This window comes from Apodemus sylvaticus, chromosome 12 (genome assembly GCF_947179515.1).
Source record: "Apodemus sylvaticus chromosome 12, mApoSyl1.1, whole genome shotgun sequence".
Taxonomy (NCBI): domain Eukaryota; kingdom Metazoa; phylum Chordata; class Mammalia; order Rodentia; family Muridae; genus Apodemus; species Apodemus sylvaticus.
Genome location: NC_067483.1, coordinates 60,702,978 through 60,730,539, shown reverse-complemented (window position 1 = coordinate 60,730,539; position 27,562 = coordinate 60,702,978). Strand labels below are relative to the sequence as shown.

The 27,562-nt window shown below is 44.8% G+C and overlaps 1 protein-coding gene across 1 annotated transcript; it reads right to left on the bottom strand.

Annotated features, from left to right (window-relative positions):
- Positions 1 to 318: 318 nt before the first annotated feature.
- On the bottom strand, positions 319 to 27,162 carry Shcbp1l (SHC binding and spindle associated 1 like). The gene is made up of 10 exons (XM_052200997.1): positions 26,732 to 27,162; positions 23,540 to 23,689; positions 20,210 to 20,424; positions 17,379 to 17,465; positions 17,091 to 17,309; positions 15,755 to 15,860; positions 6,923 to 7,076; positions 4,615 to 4,865; positions 3,106 to 3,228; positions 319 to 634 (listed from the first exon to the last, which is right to left on the bottom strand). The coding sequence occupies exons 1-10, from the start codon at positions 27,092 to 27,094 to the stop codon at positions 383 to 385; spliced, it is 1,920 nt and encodes a 639-aa protein (XP_052056957.1). The 5' UTR covers positions 27,095 to 27,162; the 3' UTR covers positions 319 to 382.
- Between the last annotated feature and the right edge of the window lie 400 nt (positions 27,163 to 27,562).

Sequence of the window (27,562 nt, the reverse complement as noted above, 5' to 3'; positions counted from 1 at the left end):
ATCCAGGTGAACCTAATTAGTAAAAATGCCTCAGGCTGGCCACTAACTGCATCTCCCTGGTACTGGGATTATAGGCTCTCCTTTTGGGTGGTGGATTTCTGTGGTGCTGGTGCTGGTGCTGAAACCCAGGGCAGGGCTTTGTTTTCATATGCCAGGCCAGTACTTTACCTAATGAGCCCAGCTACATTTTATTTAAAGAGTAAGTTCTATGGCATATGACTCATCTTAATAAAGCTAGAATGATATACAACACATAAAAACGAGTAATTGAAAGAAAACATTTAAACATTTTAATCTTTGAATTTAAAACTACAATTTCTGAGATACAAGAATCATTTATCACATTCCTGAACTATAAAATATGAACACCTAACCAGATGCTTTATCCGGTGACTATCCTAATATCCCCCTTTAAGTTTGCTTCTATCCTGTTGTTGTTCATTTCCACATTCAGAGTTTGCATGACTTTGGAGAGCATTTTGTCATCTTTCTTATCTCCTGAAGCAGCCCCTTTGTTGAGCGCTGCTTCTGCTACAATAAAAAACTGTTCCGATGGCTGAAGAATGCTCACTCCATAGCCATTGTTGTTGTAGATATGATTGTTAGTCATCTTCAGTTTGGGTGCTGGAAGAACCTGTTAAATTGTTTGAGGAAATCAGCTGTTCAGTGATTTGATAGAAAGACAACAAACTTAACAAAAGATGGCACTGAGACGTACTCTGGAGTCAACAGGGTTCAAAGCTACAACAGTCAGCTTCAACAAGTATGTGTTCCTCACACTCATCAACCTTATTACAAATGTGAATAAAAAAAGTAGGGTTTTTTCATGTTTTATCCTAAACTGATATAATTGTAGGTGGGAGATGCAGCCTGTTAACATCTGTAACATGATCAAACATGAAAAGTATTTCAGATAATATGGAAAAATACAATAGGCCAATGAAACAGCATGATTTGATAAGAATGTTGAACTAGAATGTTCATTACAGTAAGTAACTTTGAACAGTGGTGGGAGTACTCATTACTGACAGAGAAGTGTGTTTCAGGTGAAAAGTTGACATAAACATACTACACGGGGTCTTGGCAGGGATCTAGTTTAAATCATACTGTGGAGTAAGGCTCAAGGATTGGCAGGAGGTTTGTTGTTAGATTGTGCTTGCTATTTGCCTTGCCATCCTCCTGCCTCTGTTGGCTCTGTTCACGCTGGCCATCAGGATGCTGCAGTTCCACTCCCCCACCGGGTGGTGTCAGTGTTGTGCTGTTCTATGGTCATGGTGGTCAGTAGGTTTATGTTTTAGTGACATCACTTTGGAACCTGACAAGAACACATTCTCAGGCTTTACTCCAGACCTACTGAATTGTTAACTAGGTTGTACCTCTGCAAGAATGGTTAAAAGTGGTCCTGATGCAAGCTAACCCTTTTGAACAACTGAAAAATACTTAAGAACAGATAGAAAAGATAAATTGGGTATTTCAAAACCGACCTTTTAAGTGACAGTGCTCCCATGTACATTTCCCCCTTATCAACCAGATACCTGACTTTAGTGAAAACTCTGCAGGGTCACTGGTGGCATGGGTGGTCTACTGGTGCTGATTAAATATCCTTATAATCTGCAAATCCAAAATCTGATACTTTTGAGACCAAGTCTCACTATATGGCCATGGCTGATCTGGAACGCACCGGGATCAGGATGGCCCCCAACTACTAGAGACCCAGCTGCCTTTGCCTCCGGAGTAACTAATTGGATTAAAGGTGTGTGCCGCCAAGGCACCCAAGAATGGCTTTTATTCTTTTCCTTCCTCCCTTTGCTTTCCCTCCTATGCAAGCCCTATGCCCCCTTTTCTCTCTTTCTCTCTTCTTTATTTCCAAGACAGTCTTATAAACCTCTGGCTAGCCTGCTATTTGTTATATTACTTGGTAAGGCCTGGAATTCACACCAGCTTTCCCACCTCAGCCTTTTGAGTGTTAGGATTATAGGCATGTATACTACATTTTACCTCAAGTGTTTTAACATTCTCTTATTTGCTGCTTTGTGTCGGGGTATCGGACGTAGAATCTCTCATATAACCTAGGTTGGCCTCACTGTGTAGCTAAAGATCTTGAACTCCTGACTTCCTGACTCCTAAATGCTAGGAATGCCTACAATATCTATTTGGCTTTATTTACCTAAAAGTATTACACATCTAGTCAATGAAAAATCTATTACATAGGAGCAAAGCCCACCTATTTTCTCATTCAGAATTACTTTATGCTGGGCCTGGTAGCCTGTGACCCCAGTTACTCAGAAGGCTAATGCAGGAGGACTATAATTTGAGGACTGACTAGGCTATAGAATCCCAGGACAGCTCTGTCTCAGAAGATAGTGGGGACACTCAGTGGGAGGGCTGACTTGTGTGCATAACAGCCTCAGTTTAGTCTCCACCTTGGAGGGGTGGGAGTATGCAGGAATAGGCTTGTTCCCCATCAGCTATCACTTACTATGTTTTATGTGTAGGAATCCTTTTTAAATATAAATAGCATTTGAATAAGATTATTACTATTTTAGTATTTGTATAGTATTATTTTTCAACTGGACAGAATTACCAAGTCTCCAGGCACATCTATGAGGGATTATTTAGCCTCTGGCTCTGCTGGTGAGATTATACTGATTAGGTTAGTTGAGGTGGGAATACCCATCCTGAAGGAAGCACCATTCCCTGGGGCTAGGTCCTAGGCTTTTGTAAAAGGAGACATCATGCTAAACAATAAGCATTCACTTCTTCTTATGACAATGGGTACAATGTGACCAGCCACCTCAGGATCCTGTTGCTTTGACCCTGCTATGATGAACTTTATCCCTCAACTGTGAGCTAAATAAACCCTTTCTCTCATGTGGCTTTGGTCATAGTATTTTATTACAGCAACAGGAAAAAAACTAAGACCTGCCCTACCTAAAACTCGTAGAACATCTCTCCACTAGGAACTAAGACAAGCCATTCATGGTACACACCTTTAACCCCAGCACTTGGGAAGGAGAGGCAGGTAGATCTTAGTGGGTTTGAAGCCAGTCTGGTCTACACAGAGTTTCAGGCCAGGCAGGGTACAGTGAGATACTAAGACAATACCTTCATGTTAACACCACCTAAGGTGCTTTTTGAACTGTCACTGGTTCTGAGGTTATTACAGTGATGAATCTCGTTCCCTTCCAAAATGGCTATGCTCCCAGGATATAGTTCAACACCAGCACCCTGAAATTCAAAACAGACAACACAAGTTACAAAAAGTTTACACCTGTTGGGAGCAAGAATTATAAGTGTATGCCACCATGCCTGTCATAGCTCCCATTTTTTAAAAAGGGTTATCTTTAATTATGCATGTTTATGTGTGTCCAGAAATGTGTTTATGCTAACAGGTGCCTACAGAATACAGAAGAAGGTGTCAGGTCTCTTGGAGTGGTGTTACACTTGGGTATAAACTGCCTGAAGTGGGTTCTGCAGAGAAACTAAATTCAGATCCTCTGAGACCAGTGCATTCTCAACCATGAGGCATCTCTGTAGCCCTTTGTCTCTCTCTTTCTAAGCTGTGTTAGTCTAGTTTGTAGAATTCTAAGAAAACAGTCTTTTGGAGTTTTGGAAAAGCACTTGTAAGCGTGGGAACCTGAATCCACACCCTACGAACTGACGGCAAAGCCAAGCATGAAATCATGCTATCTGCAGCCCTGGTGCTTCTGTGGTGATAGGGAAGGCAGGGATAACAAACTGTAGACTAGTGTCTCTCTAATGCAGCAACCCTTTCACACAGTTACTCAGGGGATGGTGATCTCCAACCACAAAATTATTTTGTTGCTACTTCATAACTGTAACTAAGCTACTGTTATGAATCATAAACATAAGCTCTAGACAATTACAGGTCACCTCACCTGGTGAGTGTAACAGCAGTGAACAGTACTGCCTAGAGCCTATGGTGTCAAGGGAAATCAACTACTGAAAATTGATCTGTGCTTGTACTTGCACACAGAGCTCACAAATGTGTGCACATGTGCATGTACACACACACACACACACACAAATGAACACGCTCAGTAACAACAACAGAATAATTTTAGGCTTGGTGATTCACACCTTTAGTCCTAGCATTTGGGAGGCAGATCTTTGTGATTTTGAAGCCAGCCTGTTCTACAGAGCTAGCTCCAGGCTAGCAAGGGAAACCTTGTTTCAAAAAAACCAAATAAATAAACAGACATTTTAATTACAGATGTCCTGTTTCAAACAAGGGAGAAAGTAAGAACTCATCCCCAAGGTTGTCCCTGACTTCCACATATCATGTGTTCCACGAGATGTGCATACTTGCACTCCCATAACCAAACATGCACACAGTTATTTCTTTGGGGGATTTTTGTTGTTGTTGTTGTTGTTGTATTTTTTGTTTCTCAAGACAGGGTTTCTGTGGGTAGCCCTGGCTGTTGTGGAACTCACTCTGTAGACCAGGCTGGCTTCCAACTCAGAGATCTATCTCCCAAGTGCTGGGATTTAAGGCATGCACCACCACGGCCTAGCCCTAACCTTTTCAAGTTAGGATGACTCCAAATTGTTACTTACAGTCATATAAAGCTACACTGTTATAGAAGGAAGTACCTGGGCACCAGTTATTTCACTGTTTGTGATTGTCAGTGAAGCCCCTGTCAGAACGCACACTCCTGTCCCTTCACACTTTAGCAAGCAGTTTTCAAGAGTCAGGTGACCAGACTCTACCACCACAATGCCATCAACTGTCCCTTGTTGTATCAAAGAAAGCTGCATTAGTTTCACATTATCAGCTTTGGATACCACAAAACTGTCATGCGAAGGTTCAGAAGTAATCATAATTTCTTCTCTCTTTCCAACACCTGATGCATAGAGAAAAACAAATTAGTAGTCTAAAATTTCCAAGTTCTTTAAATTCAATATATTTCTGTTTATTTTCATGAAGGCATATATACATATAGATAGATAGATAGGTAGGTAGATAGATAGATAGATAGATAGATATTCACTTTCAACTAATTGGTTATTTATATCTAATGCAATCATGTATACTCACATATGCATGTAGGTGTGAAGTTGTGCTCACTTGTGTGTATAGAGTCCAGAGGTAAAGATCAGGTATCTTCTTCCACTACTTTCTATGCCATCTTTAGAGAAGGCTTCTTGTTATATGTGGAGTTCACTGTTTCAACTAGACTAACTGGCCAGTAAGTCCCAGGACCTGTCACCACCTGCCTAGCTCTGGGTTACAGATGTGCCCACTGCCACCCCTAGTCATATGGCACAGGGGAACCTCAGGAGCCTCATGTTGGACAGTAAACCCTTTATCCTCTGAGCCACCTCTCCACCCACGCCTATAAAATTATCTTTGGAATAAGTTGATGACTTGATGTTGGAACCTATGTTTATAATCAACCTACCTACACTTACAGTATTTATTCAACATACACATTCTACTAGTTATTACCAGTAATAATAATAACTAAAATTAACATAATTACAGTTACAAAATCTTACTCTTTTTTTTTTTTTGAGACAGAGTTTCTCTGTGTAGCCCTGGCTGTCCTGGAACTCACTCTGTAGACCAGGCTGGCCTCCAGCTCAGAAATCTGCCTGCCTCTGCCTCCCAGAGTGCTGGGATTACAGGCGTGTGCCACCTCCACCCAGCTACAACATCTTACTCTTAATTCAGGCTATTCTAACACTATGTAGCCTAGGCTGACTTTAAAGTCATGGCTCAACCTCCTACTGTTGGAATTATAGGCATGAGGCACCACACCCATCCAGCTTCTAAATCTCAGTTATTTTCATATAATCAACAGTTGTGGGGCTGGGGAGATGGCTCAGCGGTTAAGAGCACCCGACTGTTCTTCCAGAGGTCCTGAGTTCAATTCCCAGCAACCACATGGTGGCTCACAACCATCTGTAATGGAATCTGATGCCCTCTTCTGGTGTGTCTGAAGAAAGCAATGGTGTACTCATATAAATAAATAAATAAATAAATAAATAAATAAATAAATAAATAAATCTTAAAAAAAAAACAGTTGTGTATAAATGTCTAAGACAAAAACTGCAAGACGTCTTAACGTGCTTTCCAATCCACAATCAGTTACCATAGCAATGACTCAGTGAGTAAAGGTACTTGCTATACCACGCCTGAAGACCTTCATTCTATCCCTAGGAGTTACATGGTGGAGCGAGAGAATGCACTCCTTAGAGTTGTCTTCTGATCTCTGACTTCATGCGTGCACGCACACGCACGCGTGCACACACACACACACAGAATCTTACAATAATCATGCCAATAAATAATTTGCTCTAACTAAAGCAATTGTCCAAAATTTAACATCAAGAAGGCCACATCTGTTTTAAAGTATTTATACAATCATTATTACCCAGATTGTTTGATAAGATACAGTTATAGTAAAGATTTGCTTGAATTTTCAAAACTCATAGGTAGAATGCAAGTTCACTCTTCTTCCCCCTCCCCCCCCCACACTGGCCAATAGTAGGACTCTTCTTTCAAAGTTAACAACACAAGAATTTTTGGTAGAAATAAACATAAAAGTATAAAAAATTGTGAATATTGGTTGGGCTGTAGCACAGTGGTAGAGTGCTTATCTAAGCAGGTGCAAGGCCCTTTGTTCAACCCCAAGCACTACAAAAAAAGAAAAACAAGAAAGAAAATATGAGGAATCACTGGGCACAGTGTAGTTCCTACCACTCGCCAAGCCTATTTGGGGAAAGGTTAAAAGTTTGAGACCAGCATAAGCAACATGGCCTTTAGTATAGAAGGCACGTAGGGATTTTAAGATAGATAAAGCTGTCCTTGTTTCTGATTGCTCAATTAAATATGAACAATATGCTTCTAAGCACACAGGTTGGCTGTAGGAAATGCTGCACAGGTCTGCCTGCTCACCCTTTATCGTGATGTCATCAGTCAGCAAAGCAAGATTGGACGCTTGGTACTCTCCTGGGAAAATGACTACTATATCTCCACTGTAGCAGCTGTCCAAGGCCAGGTTCAGATCATCGTGCTGCTGGAGCAGTGTGTCTGAAGACAAGTTCTTTACCTGAAAAGAAAAAGCAAGCCATGCGCCTTCAACAGCGTGCCGCCTGAGCGCGCTTCTTGGACTTGCCCTTCTCTCCAGAAGGCGACCTAAAGAGTAAGCTATCATCTTGCCAACCATTAATCCTCCACCACATGCTGGGTATGATTACAGGCCAGAAGCCACTCTGAATATTACATATTACCTTAAGCAGTGAAATTAAACCAACAGCTCAAGGTTGTAGAGGAGTGCCAGGGTCTAGCCTTAAATATGAGGCAAGTGATGCTGGACACTGGACTCCTCTTTCTTGGAGGAGGTCACTGCCACCTCTTCCTCCTCCCTCCAATAGTCCCCTCCTTCCTGTTCTTCATCTTCATCATCAGTTTCTTCCTCTTCTCCTTCCCCTTCTTCTTCTTTCTCCTTAAATCAAAGTTCCCTTAAGTAGTACAGGTGATCCTGGAACTCACTATATAGTTCTAGCTGACCTGAAACTTGCTAGGTAGACTAAGATGGCCTTGAACTCACAGAGAAACTCCTGCTTTTGTTTCTTGAGTGCTGGGATTAAAGGTGTCCACCACACTTGGTACACAGCCCAAAAGTGCAGTCATGTGGATTCTGAATGCTTATAAGAAAACTCCCAGAAAACAGGTCAAGAGCCTTGTGATGTTTCTTAAACCCATGGTGTTGGTTCAGGAATGGCTTTTGTGCTCTCCTCAGGCATGGAGGATAGGAGGGAGTTTACTTCCGGTCACTCGCTCCAGCTGCCTAGGGTTTGGTCCTACGCCTCTCTGGGAAGCCATGCTTCGGCCATGTGCAGCTTGTCTGCCTGGTCCTCGGGATTACACACTTTACTCATGGGGCCTTTCTCAACTCTCAGGGTGTAAACTGTCCGAGGCTACTGCTTAAGACTTTAACCCACCCCATTTCTTGGTTCCATCCTCCTAGGTCACGCTACTAACTAGAGCAGTAAACACACCACCATGCCTAACTAAGACAGGGAGTGAGAAGGGTCTCTTACTGCGCTGGAATCTGTCAAATAAGCCAGGCTAGGCTAGCTGGCCAGCACACCTCAGGTGCCTGTCTTTACCTCCCCAGCACTGAGGGTGTCTGCACATGCCACCATGTTCACCTTAGGTTTATTTTGTTTTGTTTGTTTTCCTTGGAACTCACTTGAGACCAGGGCTGGTCTCAAACTCACAAAGATCTACCTGCCTCTGCCTCCGGAAGTGTGGGGATCAAAGGTATGCTCTACCACTGCCCAGGAGTAATGATGTTTGTTTTTTAATTAATTATTTTACTTATTTACATTCCAAATGTTGCCCCTCCCATCAGTCCCCACCTCCCAGAATTCTTCACGCCATCCAAGACAGTCCTCTGCTACATATGTGCTGGGGGCCTTGGACCAGCCTTTGGTTGCTCTTTGGTTGGTGACCCAGATGTCCCTCAACCGAAGAATGGATGCAGAAAATGTAGTTCATTTACACAATGGAATAATATTCAGCTATTCTAAAATGACATCATGAATTTTGCAGGCAAATGGATGGAACTAGAAAATATCATCCTGAGTGAGCTAACCCAGACACAAAAGAACATGCATGGTATATGCTCCCTGATAAGTGGATATTAGTCAAAAAGTACAGAATACCCATGACAAACCCACAACCCTAAGAGGTTTAACAAGAAGGAAGACCTAAGTGAGGATGCTTTGATCCCACTTACAAGGGGAAACAAAATAATCACGGGAGGCAGAGGTACAGAGAACCTGGGTGGGAGAAGGGAGGGAGAGGAGTAAAGGGGGGGCAGGATCAGGTATGGAGGGAGACAGGAGAAACACCTAGAGGGCCACAAGAATTAATAGAAATATGCAGCTACTGGAGGTAGAGGGTGGGGGAACCTCTGGAAAGTCCCAGAGACCTGGGAATTTGAGAGGCTCCCAGGACTCAGTGGGAGTGATCTTAGCCAAAATGCCCAACAGTGGGGAGATGGAACCTGAAGAGACCACCTCCAAGAGATAGACAGGGTCCCAGTGGAGGGATGGGGTCACCAACACACCTTCAATTTTTTTTTTGTTTTTTGTTTTTTGTTTTTTGGTTTTTGGGTTTTGGGTTTTGGGTTTTGGGTTTTTTTTTTTTTTTTCTGAGATAGGGTTTCTCTGTGTAGCCCTGACTGTCCTGGAACTCACTCTGTAGACCAGGCTGGCCTTGAACTCAGAAATTTGCCTGCCTCTGCCACCCAAGTGCTGGAATTAAAGGCGTGTGCCACCCAGCTTTTGTTTTCTCTTTCTTTCTCTCTCTCTCTCTCTGCTCCATTTTGTTCCAGCATTTCCTGTAGACAGGAACAATCCTGGGTCAAAAATTTTGAAGGTGGCGGGCGTTGGTGGAGCACGCCTTTAATCCCAGCACTTGGGAGGCAGAAGCAGGCAAATTTCTGAGTTTGAGGCCAGCCTGGTCTACAGAGTGAGTTCCAGGACAGCCAGGGCTACACAGAGATATCCTGTCTCGAAAAACCAAAAAAACAAAAACAAAAAAAACCAAAACAAACAAACAAACAAACAAACAAACAAAAGGAGCAGAGACTGAAGGAAAGGCAGTCCAGTGACCAGCCCAACTTGGGATCCATACCATCAGTGGGTACCAAACCTCGAAACTGTTACTGCTGATGCTATATTGAGTGTACAGAGAAAGCCTAACATGGCTGTCCTCTGAGAGGCTCTACCAGCATCTGACTGAGACAGATGCAGATGCTCACAGCCAAGCACTGGACTGAGGTCAGTGACCCCCTATGGAAGAGTTAGGGGGAGGACTGAAGAAGCTGAAGGGGAGGGCAGCCGCATAGGAAAAACAGTGTCAAGTAACCCGGACCCCTGGGAGCTCGCAAGACTGAGTCACCAACAAAAGAGCAAACAGGGGTAATGACAGTTTTAAAATCAAAATCTGTTCCTGTCTCTAAGATAAGCAAATGGTATGACACACACACACACACACACACACACACACACTCACACACACACCACATGCCCACTATGGTGGCCTCATCTATACTCCAGTACACAGATTTTTATTTTTTAACATAGGTTCTGTGGATAGAAACTCAGGGCCTCATGCTTGCCAGGAAAGTATTTTACTGACTAAGCCATTTCTTCGGCCCTTCTACTGGACTCTGCAGAAATGCAAGAAGTTATCTTCACCAACCAACCAACCAACCAACCAACCAACAAACAAACCTACAGAAAAAACATTTCTGATCTCAAAATATACTATGAAGCCATACTGACCAAACAGTGTGCTGTTGGGATAAGGAAGACATTAGTGGAATACACACAACAGGCTAGAAAAAGAACACCCTGTTAACAGTCAACAGGATGTCAAGACAATTCAAGTTGGAAAGAGAGGTCTCTTCAACAAATTGACGTTAGGACCCCCACACTAAATACAGAAGGAACTCAGCACGGATTGTGGCTTGCAGCAGAGCTATAGGCCGGGAAATGGCTCAGCCAGGAAATGCTTCCACACATGAGAGCCCGAGTGCCGCTCTCCAGTCACCATGCTAAAAAACGCCAAGTGTAGTGGTGCGCATCTGTGACATGTGGCATTATGTTGAAACTACTATTATGAAACTATCTCTTCCTTTCTTAGAGAATGGTTACTTAAGACCAGAATCCCACTGTAAACTCAGCTTATCTTTAATCTGTTTTAAAAAAAAAACATTGTAACAACCAAACTTACTTGTCTTGGATTTCAACTTTTACAACCTATACTAATGCAAAGCTGTAATCTTAAATTATGTACTCTTCTATGCTCCTGACTGAAGATAATGCATGTATGTGTGTATATGTGTTGTGGTCATTACTTGCTAAAACCAGCAAATATAGGTTGAGAGCAATTTTATAAAATAAATATCCACCACAAATGTGGAAGACAGCATCTGGATATGGCTTGACTGTGTGTGTAATTCGGGCCAGCTGGGGCCAGTGGGACTCGGTGGCTTCTACCTATGAATCCTGTGAATACATCTGCAGCAGCGCCCTGTTCTTCCCCCAGGTGATGCTTTCTATGCTGCCTAGTAAAAGAGAGAGCAATGCCTTTTGCCAGTGAAACACAGAGGACAGAAAAAAATGAAAGAGAGCAGGCAGGCGAGTGGGCAGGCAGGCGGGCGGGTGGGCAGGCGGGTGGGCAGGCAGGCAGGCAGGCAGGCAGGCATAGATTCAGACTCCTATAACAGACACACAGAAAAAACAGAAGACGCAGGGAGTCAGAAGTAGAGAACTCAAATCGGGTTTCACTCTAGTTTACACCATGGGGAAGTGCTTCCTAATTTATTTTCCAAAATGCAACACTGACACATTATTGGCGATGCTAAGTTTGGCACTAATGTGTTCAAACCAAAGCAGAAACCCCCACACTGCAGAGACAAAGAGGTCCTGGAGTCCTCTGGCCAGTCGGCCTTGCCAGTCAGAGAACTCCAAGTTCAGAGAGACACCCTATCTCAAAAACTAAGTGAAGGACTGTGTGCGCACCTCAGATGGCACAGTAGGTTCTTAGCATGCATTAAGCTATCCTTGATCCCCAATATCAATATACAGGCACTGTGATATATGCCTGTGATCCTAGCACTTCAGAGAGAGACAAAAGGACCAGAAGTTTAAGGTCATCTTGTACAACTTGATGAGTTTGACACCAGCCTGGTCTCAAACTACAAAAGACTATCTGAAGAAGAAGAAAAAAAATGAAGATTACTGAGGAAGACATGTTACTGACTTCTGGCCTCCTCACACGTGCATAGCACCTCATATACACATGCTTATACACGTGTACAAATGTGTGTACACACAAAAGAGAAAACCCACCAGTCTCTTAGAATAAAACAAGAAAAATAAATATCCATGGCCTTGACGTTGAGAATGGATTTTAGATATACCACCAAAAACCAAGTAACTAAAGAAAAATAGGTAAGTTCTACTTGATTCAAATTAAAACTTGCAGCCAAGCAGTGGTGGTGCACACCTGTAATCCCAGCACTCTGGGAGGCAGAGGCAAGCGGATTTCTGAGTTCGAGGCCAGCCTGGTCTACAGAGTGAGTTCCAGGACAGCCAGAGCTATACAGAGAAACTGTCTCAAAAAAGCCAAATCCAAAAAATCGAATTAAAACTTGCAGGCTGGAGAGATGGCTCAGTGGTTAAGAGCACTGACTGCTCTCCTGAAGGTCCTGAGTTCAAATCCCAGCAACCACATAGTAGCTCACAAACATCTGTAATGAGATCTGATGCCATCTTCTGAGGTGTCTGAAGACAGCTACAGTGTACTTAAATATAATAAATAAATCTTTAAAGAAAATTAAAACTTGTGGTGGAACTCTGGGAGGCAGAGGTAGGAAGATCTCTGAGTTCGAAGTTAACCTGGTCTACAAAGTGAGTTCCAGGACAGCCAGGGTTACACAGAGAAACCCTGTCCCCCCCAAAAAAATAATAATAATAAAAATTAAAATCTTAAGTATACTAGTAAACAATATCACAGTGGTGATGAACAGCCTATGGAATGAGAGAAAGTATTTGTAAGGCATAAAGGATATATAAACAACTCTCCTAATCAACGAGAAACATGCACTCACGTTTAAAAGCCATTTCTCCAAAGAAGACAGACGAATGGCCAACAAATAATGCATACAAACATGCTCAGCATCGCTGTTCATCTTGGAGATGAAAATGAAAACCACAGTGAGATACTTCATCCCTCCTGGGGTGACTGTGATAGAGAAGATGCTCATAGAGAAGATGCTGATAGCCACTGCAAACCTAGCTATGCGAGCCAGCCAACACTGTCCATTCAAACATCACATGTCCTCCCACAGGTCAGGCAAAACACCATGGGAGTCTGTCTTAATGAGTCTATATCAGCTGACACATCCAGAAACTTCCACTTCACTCTGCCAATCAGCCCAAGTCCGCAGAAGTAGCAAGAAGCTGCCAGAACACCATTCATTTATTTGCAGACTGGCGAGGTTGTTGAGAGTCAGACTGGCCCAAGGCTTTCCCAGAGGCTTGCTGGGATCTGAAGAAAGGACAAAAAGGAGGAGACTGAGCAAGGCCAGTTTGGGGCTGAGGCTAAGGCCTAAAGGGAGGTTCCTGCTTTTCCTCCCAAGAATGCAGTTTATCAGCTCCAAGGCCTCTGTGCTCAATCCATAATGCTCCTGAGATACCTGTGTTCTCTTTGTGCAACACTGCTTGATTAACCTCCTTCTGACTGTATCCTATTGTGGCAGTTTCTGCTGACTTTGTCCCATTTCTCCCTTGGAAAGAGTATATAAAATGCTGGACTTCTTAATAAGCTTACTTGGAATAATAAGGCATAGCTTGTGTAAGACCTCCTGGTCCCAAACTTATCTGTCCCCTTATCTTCTGATCCTCTGGTCTTCTGTCTCAAGACCTGTCACTGAAGAACAACCACCTGGTCCATCTTACAAGATAATTGATTTAATAAGAGTTGGAGCTGGTAACCTATGTATGGTGACCAGAGGTACTAGCGTGGGGAGAAGTGGTGGTCATATGTAGCTCATGTGAAAAATGCCAATGGCAATAGCTCTACCACATCTTTCCAACATTTTTTGCTACCAGCATAGGCAAAACACTAGAATTTTCTTCCCGGGGGGAAAAGGACACAGCTAAAGAGTGACAGAGGGCAGGGATCAAGAAGTGCGTGAAATGGATGCGTTGGAAGGACCACATCTTTGATAATATAGTACATTCAATTGCCAGAAAATGAAAAAAAAAAAAAACACCAAACCACTTTGTTACAAATAATAGAAGCAGGAGCTGTGAGATGGCTCAGGCTGGGGAAGCTCTTTATTGCTAAGCCATGGCAACCTGAGTTCAACATCCAGGACCCACTGGTGGAAGGAGAGAACTGACTCTCACAAGATATCCTCTGATCTCCACATGCACACTGTGACACACATGTCCCCTCCTCCACAAAGAAAATAAAGTTTAAAATGCAATAAAGCAGAGAGAACACTAGAAACAGATTCAATCGCAGGCAGCCCGAGCCTTCAGCTCGCCATGGTCCCCACACTCCCCTTAGGTGGTGCATCCCAGCTGGGCAGACTGCTCTGACTTTCCCATCTTACCTTATTTCCTGTCATACGCTAACTTATCAATTTCAACAAAAACTGCTGCTTGGGCTGGAGAGATGGCTCAGCGGGTAAGAGCACTGAATGCTCTTCCAGAGGTCCTGAGTTCAAAATCCCAGCAACCACATGGTGGCTCACAACCATCTGTAATGAGATCTGATGCCCTCTTCTAGTGTGTCTGAAGATGGCTACAGTGTACTTACATATAATAATAAGTTAAAAAAAAAAGCCAAAGTGTTGGCAATGGAGTAACTGCTCTTCCAGAAGCCTAGTTTCAATTCCCAGTACTCACTGGTAGCTTTTTAAAAAAAACAAAACAAAACAAAACAAACAAACAGGCACAGGAAGTACCATTACACTTATGAGAAAGGTGTAGGCGCTGTCACTGAATTTAGCAATGCAATGCAGTCTCCAAAGCGAAGAAGGTTCTCTCCTCTGCACAACCCCTGTAACAGGGTCACAGGATGAGGCCCAGGATACCCTTGAATTCACCATCTTCCTCTCCAGTCCCCCAGTACTGGATTTCAGGTAGAACCACAACATTCAATCCCAGATTTATTTATTTATTATATGTAAGTACACTGTAGCTGTCTTCAGATACTCCAGAAAAGGGCATCAGATCTTGTTACAGATAGTTGTGAGCCACTATGTGGTTGCTGGGATTTGAACTCAGGACCTTTGGAAGAGCAGCCAGTGCTCTTTAACCGCTGAGCCATCTCTCCAGTCCCACCAGAAGGACTTTTTCAGTGGAAATGTTACTGAACAATGGAGAGTTACTCATTACAAGGAAGAAGCAAGTCTGCAGGTCACTAGAAGCAATGCTACAGCGTGTGTGAAGGTATCGCGACTACTCACGGAACTCCTGGAAAATGATAATTAGCAACTAAATCCATGCTGGAACATGAGCAGGCCAGTGTATATGATCTTGAACTTAACTGCAGACAGGAGCAAATGTATATGTGCTTTGGATCATAAACACGTACAAGTGAAGTTACAAGAGACTGATAAATAGGGATAAGATTCTGCAGGGAAAAGGCAAACCCTGAGCACGGGGAGGGCAAAGGCACTTGGAGACAATGAAACCCAGGCTAGAACTGAGACCAGGGGAGGCAGAACAGTTCACAAAGAAATGCTATTAAGCATCAAGTTGGGGGCAGATATTATCATTTAGTCTCAGAATAACTTATATTTCTTCAGAGGCTAGCTAAATATATCCACCCAGGGCTTATTCATTTGATACAGAACCCAGGTTTCTGTTGGGTTAGTTTTCCCAGCCAGCATTGTCACAATGCTTTGACCTGTGGCTTGTCTACCCATACCCTGTACATAACCCTGTCACAGGATTCATTAGTCTACGCTGCAGGTGTGGCTGTCCCTTTACTTGGCTGTATTGCCATCTTGAAATCTATGCAATGTATGGAGAGCCAACACAACACGTCTGTCTCCCCTGACCACATCCTCTCTTGTGGGTACGTCTCTGGCTCACTGGCAACAAGGCCACAGTGCTGTGAAGAGCTGTCAGTGCTTATCTAGGTGGCACACACTGAGTGGACACTCAGGGGAGAGTGAGTCTTACTTACCATGTCAGTGGTCATCACTTTGGCTACAATGTGGGTTATAGTCTTCCCAAAGTCTCTCTTCCCTTTTCTACGTCTGAGAATCCTCGGAAAGAAAGGTCCGTGAACTCTATAGTAAAAAATATTCATGCATAAACTAACACGGAGAAACCTCAGCCTGTCTTCACTGTGTAAGCTACCATGGTTTATTAGCTATAAGCATGCTAGAGCAGTGAGCACCTTGACAGCAACCTAACAAGAGCTGTCTTAGTTATTTAAGCTCTTTTTGGTTTTTTTGGATTTGGTTGTTTTTGAGACAGGGTTTCTCTGTGTAGCCCTGGCTGTCCTGGAACTCACTCCGTAGACCAGGCTAGCCTCGAACTCAGAGATCCACCTGCCTCTGCCTCCCAGAGTGCTGGGATTACAGGCGTGCGCTACCACGACCCGGCCCATATTTCATTTTTTAAAGGTTTATTTTGTCTTTATGTGTGTCTGTGTGTCAGTACGTAGATTGTGTCTTTATATATGGATGTGTGCCTGTGTGTAGATGAGTCTTTATGTGTGGATGTGTGTCTGTGGAAGAGGGTGTGTGCCTCAGAGTGCAATGCCACAGAGACCAGAAGTGGGGGTCACTTTCCCCTTCACCCACTTCCTGAGCTGTAGTTACGGGCGGTTCTGAGCCACTTGACATGGGTGCTGGGAACTAAATCCCAGCCCTCTGCCAATGCAGTAAGCGTTCTCAACTGCTCAGCTGCCTCTTTAGCCCCGTGGTTTTAGAAATCATTAGTGAACAGGCAGTTTTGCTTCTATGGATGTAACCACAGCCTGCTTCCCTCTGGACAGAGTGATCTATCATCAGCTGCCACTTCTACTACATCTGGCCTCGCTCTTTTGACTTTTTTTTCTGTGTCCTCTTTCCCAGCAGGGGAGAGCTTCAATATAAGTACTGACTTTTATCATTCCTGTCAGCTGAAAGTGATACCTCCTTTCCTACAGATACACACCTACCCGTCACATCCTCAGATTCAGTCTTTTGGGGTTCACTGAATCAATTAATCAAGAGAAATAATAGCTAATATTTCAATAATTTTTCAATGTACTTAATTTATTAACATGGCGTTGTTATCACTGTCCTGATCACTGTTTTTTGTTGTTGGTGGTGGTGAAACAGCCTCTCCTGTAGCCCAGGCTTGCTTAGCTCCCGATCCTCCTGCCGTCATCATGGGCAGGGCTTATAGTGCCCCGTCTCACCCAGTATTCCTCAACTGTTATAATCAAGCTCAGCTATGGGCTGTCGCTGCCACCAGAGAGGACCCGTGCCCTGCTCCTCTGCGACTCTTTCGATAGACTCGTCCCTTACCTCAGCCGCAGGTCCTCCCACATCTTCAACAGCCCGCAGAGCATCACGATCTCATAGTACTTCTTCCAGCACTCGACGGCCTCGGCCGCAGACGGGTCTTCTTTAATGTTGCTCTGGTACTCGATGAGCTCAACACGCTTGTTTTTGTATTTCTCGAGTGTTTTCTTGAAGCGCTGCGCGATGGGGCCGGGGATTGTCCCATCCTGTATGTCACACCACCTGGAAAGTGACAATGACGTTTACACGCTCCCCCTCCCAAGCAGCTCAGCCTTTCTCCATTCTACTTACAGATTAATTCTTTCTTCAATAAGGGCAGTATAATTCTCACAATTTTCTTCATCATCCCAGTCTCGCCAAAGAAAATCATAAAAAAACCTACAATAAACCAAATTAGAATGACCGTGACTAACAACACGTAGACCATGCTCAGAAGCTTCTAAAAAAGTTCATGTCAAAACTTAGTAATTCTTAATTTTAAAGAGTTACATTTATTTACCTGGTGCACTCTCTGGTATTCACCACAATGTGCACCTGTAACTCAGGGAACAGCTTGTGGGCGTCTGGACCCTCCTTCCACAATAAGAGTCCTAGGCTACTGCCAGACTTAGACCCTGAGCCATCTCCATGACCTGCACTTTAATTGTTGTCTCCCCACACCTTAATTGTTGTCGGAGTAGGAGTTGAACCTAGGGCCTCACACACACCAGGCAAGCACTCTATCCGTGAGCTAGATTCCCAGCCCAAATCTTCGTCTTCTTAAAGAAAATATTTTTAAATAGTCTATGAATGAACAAATAATAAGAGATCAAACTTTAAATATTAAACAGCCTGGACTATATTTTAGGTCACCTAAAGGTAAGAAAATTGCTGGTTGGTGGAGGCCACACCTTTAGTCACAGCACAGGAGGCAGAGGCAGGAGAACCTCTGAGTTTGAGGCCAGCCTGGTCTACAAAGCAAATTCCAGGACAGCCAGGAATATACAGGAAAAATTCTGTCTCAAAACAAACAAACAAACAAACAAACCAGGGAGTGAGAGAGAGAGAGAGAGAGAGAGAGAGAGAGAGAGAGAGGAGGAGGAGGAGGAGGAGAAGGGAGGGAGGGGAGGGGAAGGGAGGGGAGAGAAGAGAAAAGAAGAGAAGAGAAGAGAAGAGAAGAGAAGAGAAGAGAAGAGAAGAGAAGAGAAGAGAAGAGAAGTGATGGTGATAGCACACACCCTTAGTTCCAGTACTCAGGAAGCCCAGGAAGGGAGGTCTCTGAGTTTGAGGACAGCCTGATCTACAAAGTGAGTTCCAAGATATCCAGGGGCTACACTGAGAAACCCTGTCTCTAAAAACAAACCAACAAAACAAAAAGAACAAAGAAAAGGAAGAAAATTATGTTTCTGAGGTAAGATTATAAATTTCAGGTTTTAAAATTTCATAGATTTGAGCTATGACTTTGTTCAACAAAAAAATAATTTGCAAGATTTAATGCAACTTGTATGAGAAAATAACATTAGAAAAACAAACATGTCATACTGTTTTGTTCACATATAGCTCTGCTCAAATGTTGTCATTTTATAACAACCAGTCACACCATGTACAATGTACAAACATCTAGTGTTTGTAATGTCCTCATATGCTAAAAAACCAAAATCAAACATACTTCAGATGCTTTCTTGGTCTTAATATTAACGTGACACAGCCTAGAGTCACTTGAGGAAGGAATATCAGGAGTGATGGCTCAGATCAGCCCGGCCTGTGGGCATGTGTGTGGGGAAGCGGCTCAAGTGGTAAGTACTGAGGGCCCAGCTCACCATGGGCTTCATAAGAACCCTAGTTAAGCCGAGCCTTCTGGAGCCACTGGCAGCGGTGTCTGCCTGCAACAAGCCTCGCTCCTGCATGGTGTCTGCCTGCAGCAAGCCTCGCTCCTGCATGGTATCTGCCTGCAGCAAGCCTCGCTCCTGCATGGTGTCTGCCTGCAGCAAGCCTCTCTCCTGCATGGTATCTGCTTGCAGCAAGCCTCGCTCCTGCATGGTGTCTGCCTGCAGCAAGCCTCGCTCCTGCATGGTGTCTGCCTGCAGCAAACCTTGCTCTTGCCTGGTGTCTGCCTGCAGCAAGCCTCGCTCCTGCCTGGTGTCTGCCTGCAGCAAGCCTCGATCCTGCATGGTGTCTGCCTGCAGCAAGCCTTGCTCCTGCCTGGTATCTGCCTGCAGCAAGCCTTGCTCCTGCCTGGTGTCTGCCTGCAGCAAGCCTCGCTTCTGCATGGTGTCTACCTGCAGCAAGCCTTGCTCCTGCCTGGTGTCTGCCTGCAGCAAGCCTTGCTCCTGCCTGGTGTCTGCCTGCAGCAAGCCTCGCTCCTGCATGGTGTCTGCCTGCAGCAAGCCTTGCTCCTGCCTGGTGTCTGCCTGCAGCAAGCCTTGCTCCTGCATGGTGTCTGCCTGCAGCAAGCCTTGCTCCTGCATGGTGTCCAGCCTTGCTCCTGCCTGGTGTCTGCCTGCAGGTTTCTGTCCAGTCCTCGCTTCCATGACAGGATGTCTCGGTCAAATAAACCCTTTCCTCCTCTAAGCTGCTTCTGCTTCTGTGTTTCATCACCACAATGGAAAGGACACCAAGACATATGGCCAACCAGAGACAGAATATCATTAGATGAGGCTGGCCTTGAGCCTCCTGCACAGCGGGTGAACCTTAAGACTCTGGATCCGCCTGCCTCAACCTCTCCAATGTTCCGACCACAGATGTCTATCACTGTACCTAGCTTCTAGAATTTGGGGGTTTGTTTTTTTGTTTTTGTTTTAATTTTTAGATTTTAGACATGGTCTCACTATGTAGCCCTGGATGGCCTGGAACACACTATATAGACCAAGCTGGTCTCACACTGATAGAAACCCACCTGTGTTTGCCTCCTGTTAGGATTAAAGGAATTCACCACCACATCTGGCTTTATAAAGTACAAAATAAAAACAGGGCAAAGCTTTTCTAATAGCTAATACTTGTGCAATTTGTAACCAGTCATGTATTGTGTTAATTTAATCCACCAGTCTCAAGTAAACCGATCAATATAAAGTGTTTATATGAGCACAGCTTAGGCATGGAATGAGCTACAAAGATAAGTTCCAGAAGCAAGAAAGCCTTGTTACCTTACAACTTCCAAGGCCAGAGCAATGTCCCGGACACCTGCATCTTGCCCTTCGACAGGGTACACTTCCAGGAGAGGCGCGCTGTGCCCCAGCTCCCCGAGGACCTCATCCACCAGGTCCCGCGGGATGTTTGCAATGTTAGAAGAAAAGGGCTCAGCCACAGACACTGTCACTTTGAAGCAAGACGACAAGTTCTGGCGTGTTTTACACGTTACCTAAGGAAAATGTCATACAGTAGGTAACTGCAAATTTGCAAAAGCCACCACGATCTTTCATGTATGAACTAGTCACAATGTGGATTCTTCTAAATTCTTAAGACTTTTCTTGCAACCAACATACTGACTAATTCTGGATAGACATGAAATACCAATAGTTTTTCAAGTACCTCCTTTTTAATATATATTTATTTGTTTATTATTATTTTTGAGTTTTTCTGGACAAGGTTTCTCTGTGTAGCCATGGCTGTTCTAGAACTCACTCTGTAGACCAGACTGGCCTTGGACTCAGGATTCCATCTATCTCTGCATCCAGAATGCTGGGACTAAAGTACGTGTCACAAGTACCTGGCTCCAAGCATCGCCTTAAAGGCATCAGGGTGAACTCTTCACAGAGTATGCTGTGATGGGTAGTGTCATGTCAATGTGACAGGAGCTGGAGTCACGGAGGGGAGGGAGCCTCAACTGAGAAAAGCCTCCCTAAGATCAGGCTGAGGCAAGCCCACGGGGCGTTTTCTCAATTAGGATTGGGGGGGGGGCCAAGTTTGTTGTGCGTAGGTCCATCCCTGGGCTGATGGTCACGGGTTCTATAAGAAAGCAGGCTGAGCAAATGATGGGGAGCAAGCCAGGAAGCAGAGCCCTCCAAGGCCTCTCTTCAGCTCCGCCTCCAGGTTCCTGCCCTGTGTGAGCTCCTACCCTGACTTTCTTCCAACTAAGATGTAGAAATGCAAACCAAATAAACCCTCTCCTCTCCAGTTGCCTTTGGTCAAGGTATGTTTAAAGAAATATTGTTTACATTATATCATTTGTAAATGAAAGACCATTCCAAGAGGACATTAAAAAGTCCATGGGCTGAAAAGATTTAGCTTCACAACTTTGTGGAATTGGTTCTCTCCTTCCAACTTTACTTGGGTTCCCAAGATTGAACAGTCTGTCAGGCTTGTTCACAACTGCCTTGTACTGCTGAGCCAGCTTGTACAGTTAGCTACCTCCTGAGCCAGCTTGCCAGCCACTCAATTTTTTGTTTGTTTATTTGTTTGTTTTTTGTTTTGTTTGTTGTTGTTGTTGTTGTTGTTGTTTTGGTTTTTTGGATTTGGTTTTTTTCGAGACAGGGTTTCTCTGTATAGCCCTGGCTGTCCTGAAACTTACTCGAAAGACCACGCTGGCCTTAAACTCAGAAATCCACCTGCCTCTGCCTCCCAGAGTGCTGGGATTACAGGCATGCGCCACCACCGCCCAGCTTGCCACTCAATTTTTTAAATTTCATAAATGTCACTGTGAACACCTGTATTAACTACATCTTGTTGCTGTGATAAAATTCCACGACCAAGACACCTTACAGGAGGAGGAGTTTATCTGAACTTAGAGTGCTTAGACTGTGCGAGAGGCGTGGCAGGGGGCTGGATGAGGACACTAAGGAGTCACATCTCCAACCGCATGTAGGAAGCTGGGGGACCTGGAACTCTAAACCCTCAAAGCCAATCTCCAGGCGTGTACTTCTGCCAGCAAGGCTCCCCCTGCTGGACAGTCCAGAACCTTCCAAACTGTGCCACCAACTGAGTCCAAGGGTCAAACATAGGAGCCCATGGGGCCAGTCTCCTTCAAAGCACCGCCACCTTGAAAAAAGACATTTTGTACTTTGAATTATGAGCATGGGTGTGTGCGTGTGAGTTTAGGTGCCCTCGGGGGTGCCCTAGGGTGGGGGGTGGATCCCCCCCTAAAGTTGGAGTTAGAGGTCGTTGTGAGCTGCCTGACATGGGTGCTGGGAATCAAACCTGAGTCCTCTGGAAGAAACACAAGTACTTTGTTTCCAAATTCTTTTCTTCAATGTCTGACTGGGGTGGATAAAATGATGGCCCCACAGGTGCTTGGGACCTAATCTTTGGAACCTGTGACTATGTTGCCATTAGAGCAAAACAGGCCTTGCAGATAGATTACACTGGAGGACAGACATGAAAGGTTCTAGATGACCCAGCAAGGTCCACGCCTGTCTATAAGTCCCTTAGGAGGGGACAACCCTTCCGTCCTGAAGAACTCCATGGTGCTGCAGTGTCAGCTTGAGGATGAGAAGAAGTGCCACAGGCCAGAGAATGCAGGGAGCTCCTAATGACTGGAAAAGGCACAGGAACAGAGCCCCATCCCTGCTTCTAGAAAAATCTGCAGTTCTGCCTGCACCTCACTATCAGCTCCGTCGGGTACACAGCACATTTCAGATCTATAGAGTTAGGAGATCTATAGCCTTGCTCTCTAAATACGCCAACCTTGTGGTCATTTGCTATAGCAGAAACACAAAAATAATGAGGATTGGGGTATAACTCAGTAGTAGAGAGCTTGCCTAAAATGTATGAAGCTCTGAAGTCAAGAGCTAGAGCTAGTCTGTCTGTCCTTCTGTCTATCTCCCTCCCTTCCTCTCTCTATCTCTCTCTCTCTCTCTCTCTCACACACACACACACACACACACACCCCACATGCATCTAGGGAAAGACAGATTGGGGTCCATGGGAATACATTCTTGTGACTTTAGAACAGAATGCACCACACAGCACCGTTGAGACTTGGCTACAGTAAGACTTAAGCAGCAGAAGGAGACAACAAACAGGTCTGAGCTCACTTTTCCACACAGCACACATGTTTAATTGCTTTCAAGTAGTGTGTGATATAAGTTTCAAGGTTTTTCTTGTGACCAAAACAACATACCTGAAACATCTAGGTCGTGGAGATGGCCCAGGGGCTGAGGGGCTTGCCAGTGACTAACTCTCTGACTTTGAGCCCAGAACCCACACAGTGGAAGGAGAGAAGCACTGAGAAGTTGTCTTTGGACCTCCACATGCACACTGCAGTGTACATGCATGTGTGAGTATGCCCATACAATTTTTTTTAATGTAAAAAAAATTTGAAAAACTCTCTTGGAGGAGAGAAGCACCAGTTATGAGTGTAATATTGATATTAATTTCTACACAAGGATAATTATCTGTTAAGGGATTGGAACTTAGGACACCAAGGTGCCACAGTCTCCAGCCTATGGACTAACGCATCTGAAGCTTCGGTGTGGCGGGTAGGGCAGTCATAACAGGGGCTGCCAATTCATTCAACAAACAAAGCGAGGGAAACGCACCTCGACCAGGATCCCAACAAAAGGGATGGAGGCCTCTTCATATTTCTCGAAGAAGAGCTCGGGGTTACTCTTCCAGACGCCCAGCCATCTGTCCTTCACTCTCAGCTTCTCCGACAGGTATCTGCTCATAGCTTCGTCTGCATCTTCTGCCTATGAGAGGAGACACAGCTGTGTAGGTGACCACGCCAGGCAGGAGTCCAGAGAGGCGGCTCCGAGGGCGAAGACTGCAGGGCAAGCCTGAGATCCGAGTTCAATTCCCAGAACGCCCATAAAGGTGCACGGAGACAAACACGTGACCCCTCTCAGCTTTCCAAGCCTTCACACGTGTGCTGTGACTCTCCTCCCTCCCTCCCTCCCTCCCCCCCTCTCTCTCTTATACACAGAGATTTTTTTTAGTTGGATGTCTTTTAAATAAATATATAGAAGTTTATATAACAAATATTTTTACCTGAAAATATAACCAATATTGCCTTAAACAGTGAAAAATCTGAAAAATTCATATATTTTACACTAAAACTGTGTTTAACAGTAACTCATAAACATGAAAAAAATAAAATGAAGAGATTTACGCTTGTACACGATGTCACCAGGTAGCTTATTAATCCACTGGGCTGAGGGAGTGTAATCTTGGAAATCACAACAGCAGTTTTAAAACCCATAGGACTGTTCGATGAACTTAAAAAATGGCATTGGCTCCGTAAAACATTTAGATCACACCTTCGATCCCAGCACGGAGGACGTCAGCGCGGAGGCCTGCGTGCGAGGCCAGCATCCATCATAAAGTGAATTCAAGGGCAGCCTGGACTGAAGGAGACTGGCTCAAAAACCAATGAAACAAAAAAGTCAGCGTATAAAAATTTTAAACTAGGGGGCTGGAGAGATGGCTCAGCGGTTAAGAGCACTGACTGCTCTTCTGAAGGTTCTGAGTTCAAATCCCAGCAACCACATGGTGGCTCACAACCATCCGTAGTGAGATCTGACGCCCTCGTCTGGTGTGTCTGAAGATAGCTGCAGTGTACTTACATATAACAATAAATAAATCTTTAAAAAATTTTTTAAACTGCATTCCATTTTGTAAAACAAGAAGTGTATTAAACATTCAGTAAATATTTACCCATTTGACTTTTAAATTTAAAGTCACTTAAAGGGTAAGTAATCTAAACTATTATGAAATTCATTAGACCATAATCAATGATGAAATAATACAAATATTTCTACTTATTTTTAGCAGACCTGGCCTCCGATCTTTAATATCTGACTAAAAATAGGTCACTTACACTGTCTGAGATAATATTTTTTAAATTAAAAATGTCTCAAAAAAAAGTGTCCTGTCATTAAGATAAGCAAACCTTATGAGAAACACAAGAAATACATGATTGTTATGGTGGGGAAGCCTTTTCATATTCCTCAAAGAAGAGCTCCGGGTTGCCTTTCCAGGGACAGAGGGTTCCCACTAGTTGAAGGCTAGACTGGACTATTAATGGGCTTAAGGCAGCCAGGACTTCATAGTGAGGGACTCTCAAAAATCAAGAGGGAAAAAGGAGGAGGAGAAGGAAGAAGAGGAGGAAGAAGAGGAGGAGGAGAAGGAGAAGGAGGAGGAGGGGGAGGAGGGGAACAACAAGAAGAAGAACAAGAGAGGGTGCGATGGTGCACACCTGTAATACCAGCACTTGGGAGGCAGAGGCAGGTGGATTTCTGAGTTTGAGGCCAGCCTGGTCTACAGAGTGAGTTCCAGGACAGCCAGGGCTACACAGAGAAACCCTGTCTCAAAAAACAAAAAACAAAAAACAAAACAAAACAAAAAAGAACAAGAAGAACAAAAAGGAGGAGAAGAAATAATAATAATAATAATAATAATATAGAAATTGCAAAAGCAACAATTTAAACTCCGCGCTCCTCTGGCCAGATGAGTACTGCTGACCTCACGCCATTTCCTTTCAGTAAGTTTTCTGTGTCTAGTCACCCACCTACCCATCATGTCCGCCTCCAGGCCTCTTGCTTTTTAACCTAATTATAAGCCTGAATGTACAACTGCATAGTTTCCCACTGTGTGAAGCCATGGAAGTTCTTTGTGGGTTAATTTTGTTTGAGATAGGATGTTGCTGGGTAGCCCACACTAGCCTCAAACTCAGGGCGATGCTCCTGCCTCAGCTTCCTAAGTGCTGGGATTGAAGGGGTGTGCCATGATGCCTTCCTCATTGCAGTTCCTTACAGCTCTGTCCTTCCTTCCTTCCTCCAGGAGTGCAGGAACTGTGTCAGTAAAAGCAAGGCGTGCGTCTGGTATTGGTAATCACACAGTACTTTAAGCACTCTGCCACTTGATCTAAAACTCCAGCTATTTCTTTACTGTTAAGACAAAAAACTCACTATTGAGATTTACCTAAGTTGACCTTAAATTCACAATTCTCAGGCTCCAGCCTTCTCCCAAGTACTGGGATGGGCAGGTAGATATTTGTGAGTTCTGGCCCACCCTGGTCTACATAGCAAATTCCAGGACAACACTGTCTTTAAAAAAAAAAAAAAAAGACAAACAAGGCATGAGTCACCACACTCCGCCAATTTTATAACCATCGCTGCAATGAATATACTTGTACACAAATTCTTCCGCTATTCTTTTAAAAAAGTAGTATTAAGATGTATGCTATTCGTTCTGTTTGGTGTTACCAGGTGTTTTCCATGCAAAACATCTGTTTACACTGTGACTTGCTGACTGGGAACCATTCACATTTGCTGTGCAAGCCTGGATTCACACCACCCTTGCACCTGATACCTGGGAAGGCTCAGGAGAGGATCTGGGATCCATCTTAGCTTTATGTTTGGGCCCAAATGGCTACTGCTACCTAATACCACATGAACTTTAAGATGTATTAAAAACCGGGGTGCGTTAACAAGTGAGACATGAAAGTGTGTGGACACGGAGCTATGTGTATTGAAGTGTGTGAGTGGACAGTAGGATGTATGCCCAGACTGTAATGGGCCCTCCATGGTCTCATCTTTTAGGAGGTGACATTTTAACTGACAATTTTGTATAACAGGCTAGTTAACTTCTCTAGGGCAGGGCAACGAATAAGGTGACCAAGGTGGCATTCTGTATCCCTTGAATGCGAGAGACTGTTTTGAAGAGACAGAGTTGCTTTCCCTGCTGTGGGAAGGACCCAAGCCTCCCGAGCTGTCCCCTTTGCGGCTTCGCACCTTCGAGCCCTGCAGCACCTGGTCGCAGTACAGTGCCACCTTCTCGCTGCGCCACATGCCCCTCATGGGGGATGCGCAGATCGGCGGCAGGGGCTGCGCCTCCTCCTGGTCCTCAAGCACCGCGGGCACGGGCTCCTCGTCACCTGTTTCGGCTTGAGTGACCGGCGGGAGCTGGAGCCGTCGCCGTGCCGCCTTGCCCTTCACCGGGCGCGGGGAGGCCACGACAGAGCGCACGGGGGACATGAGGCCCTTGGCGGGCGCGGCCGCCGAGTCCCGGAGGGTGGCTAGGACGGTCTGCTCCGCTGGCGAGCTGTCACTCCCGACCGCGGCCTCGGGCTCGGAGGTCGTGGGATCCGACTCCATGTCCGCGCCGCAGCCGTTGGCCACCTTCCCCTCGCGGGACCGCGCAGCCGGTGCGCGCTCTGCGGGAGGGCACGTGCGCAGGCGGGAAATGAACGCAGGTGCAGGGTTGGCCGGAGCATGCTGCGCGGGGCGGGGCTAGGGGCGGGGCCCTGACCCTGACCCCGCCCACTGCTCCTTGGAATCGCCTAAGGCCAGAAAGTTGGAGCTTGTCTTTTTTTCCTAAGGTCCTGAAACACTTTAGGGCCAGGCAAGCTTCAAAGTCCCTAGGTAGCCAAAGATGATCCTCCTGCCTCCCTCCACCTCTCAAGTGCTGGGTTCACAGGCCTGCCGCACTTAGTGGGGCGGTCATTGCGTGTTAGGCAAGCACTCTACCACTGAACCATATCCCCAGCTAATGGAAACGCATTTTTTTTCTAGGAAGCATTTGTAACTGGGACCAGCTGGTTATTACCAGAGAAAACTTCGGAT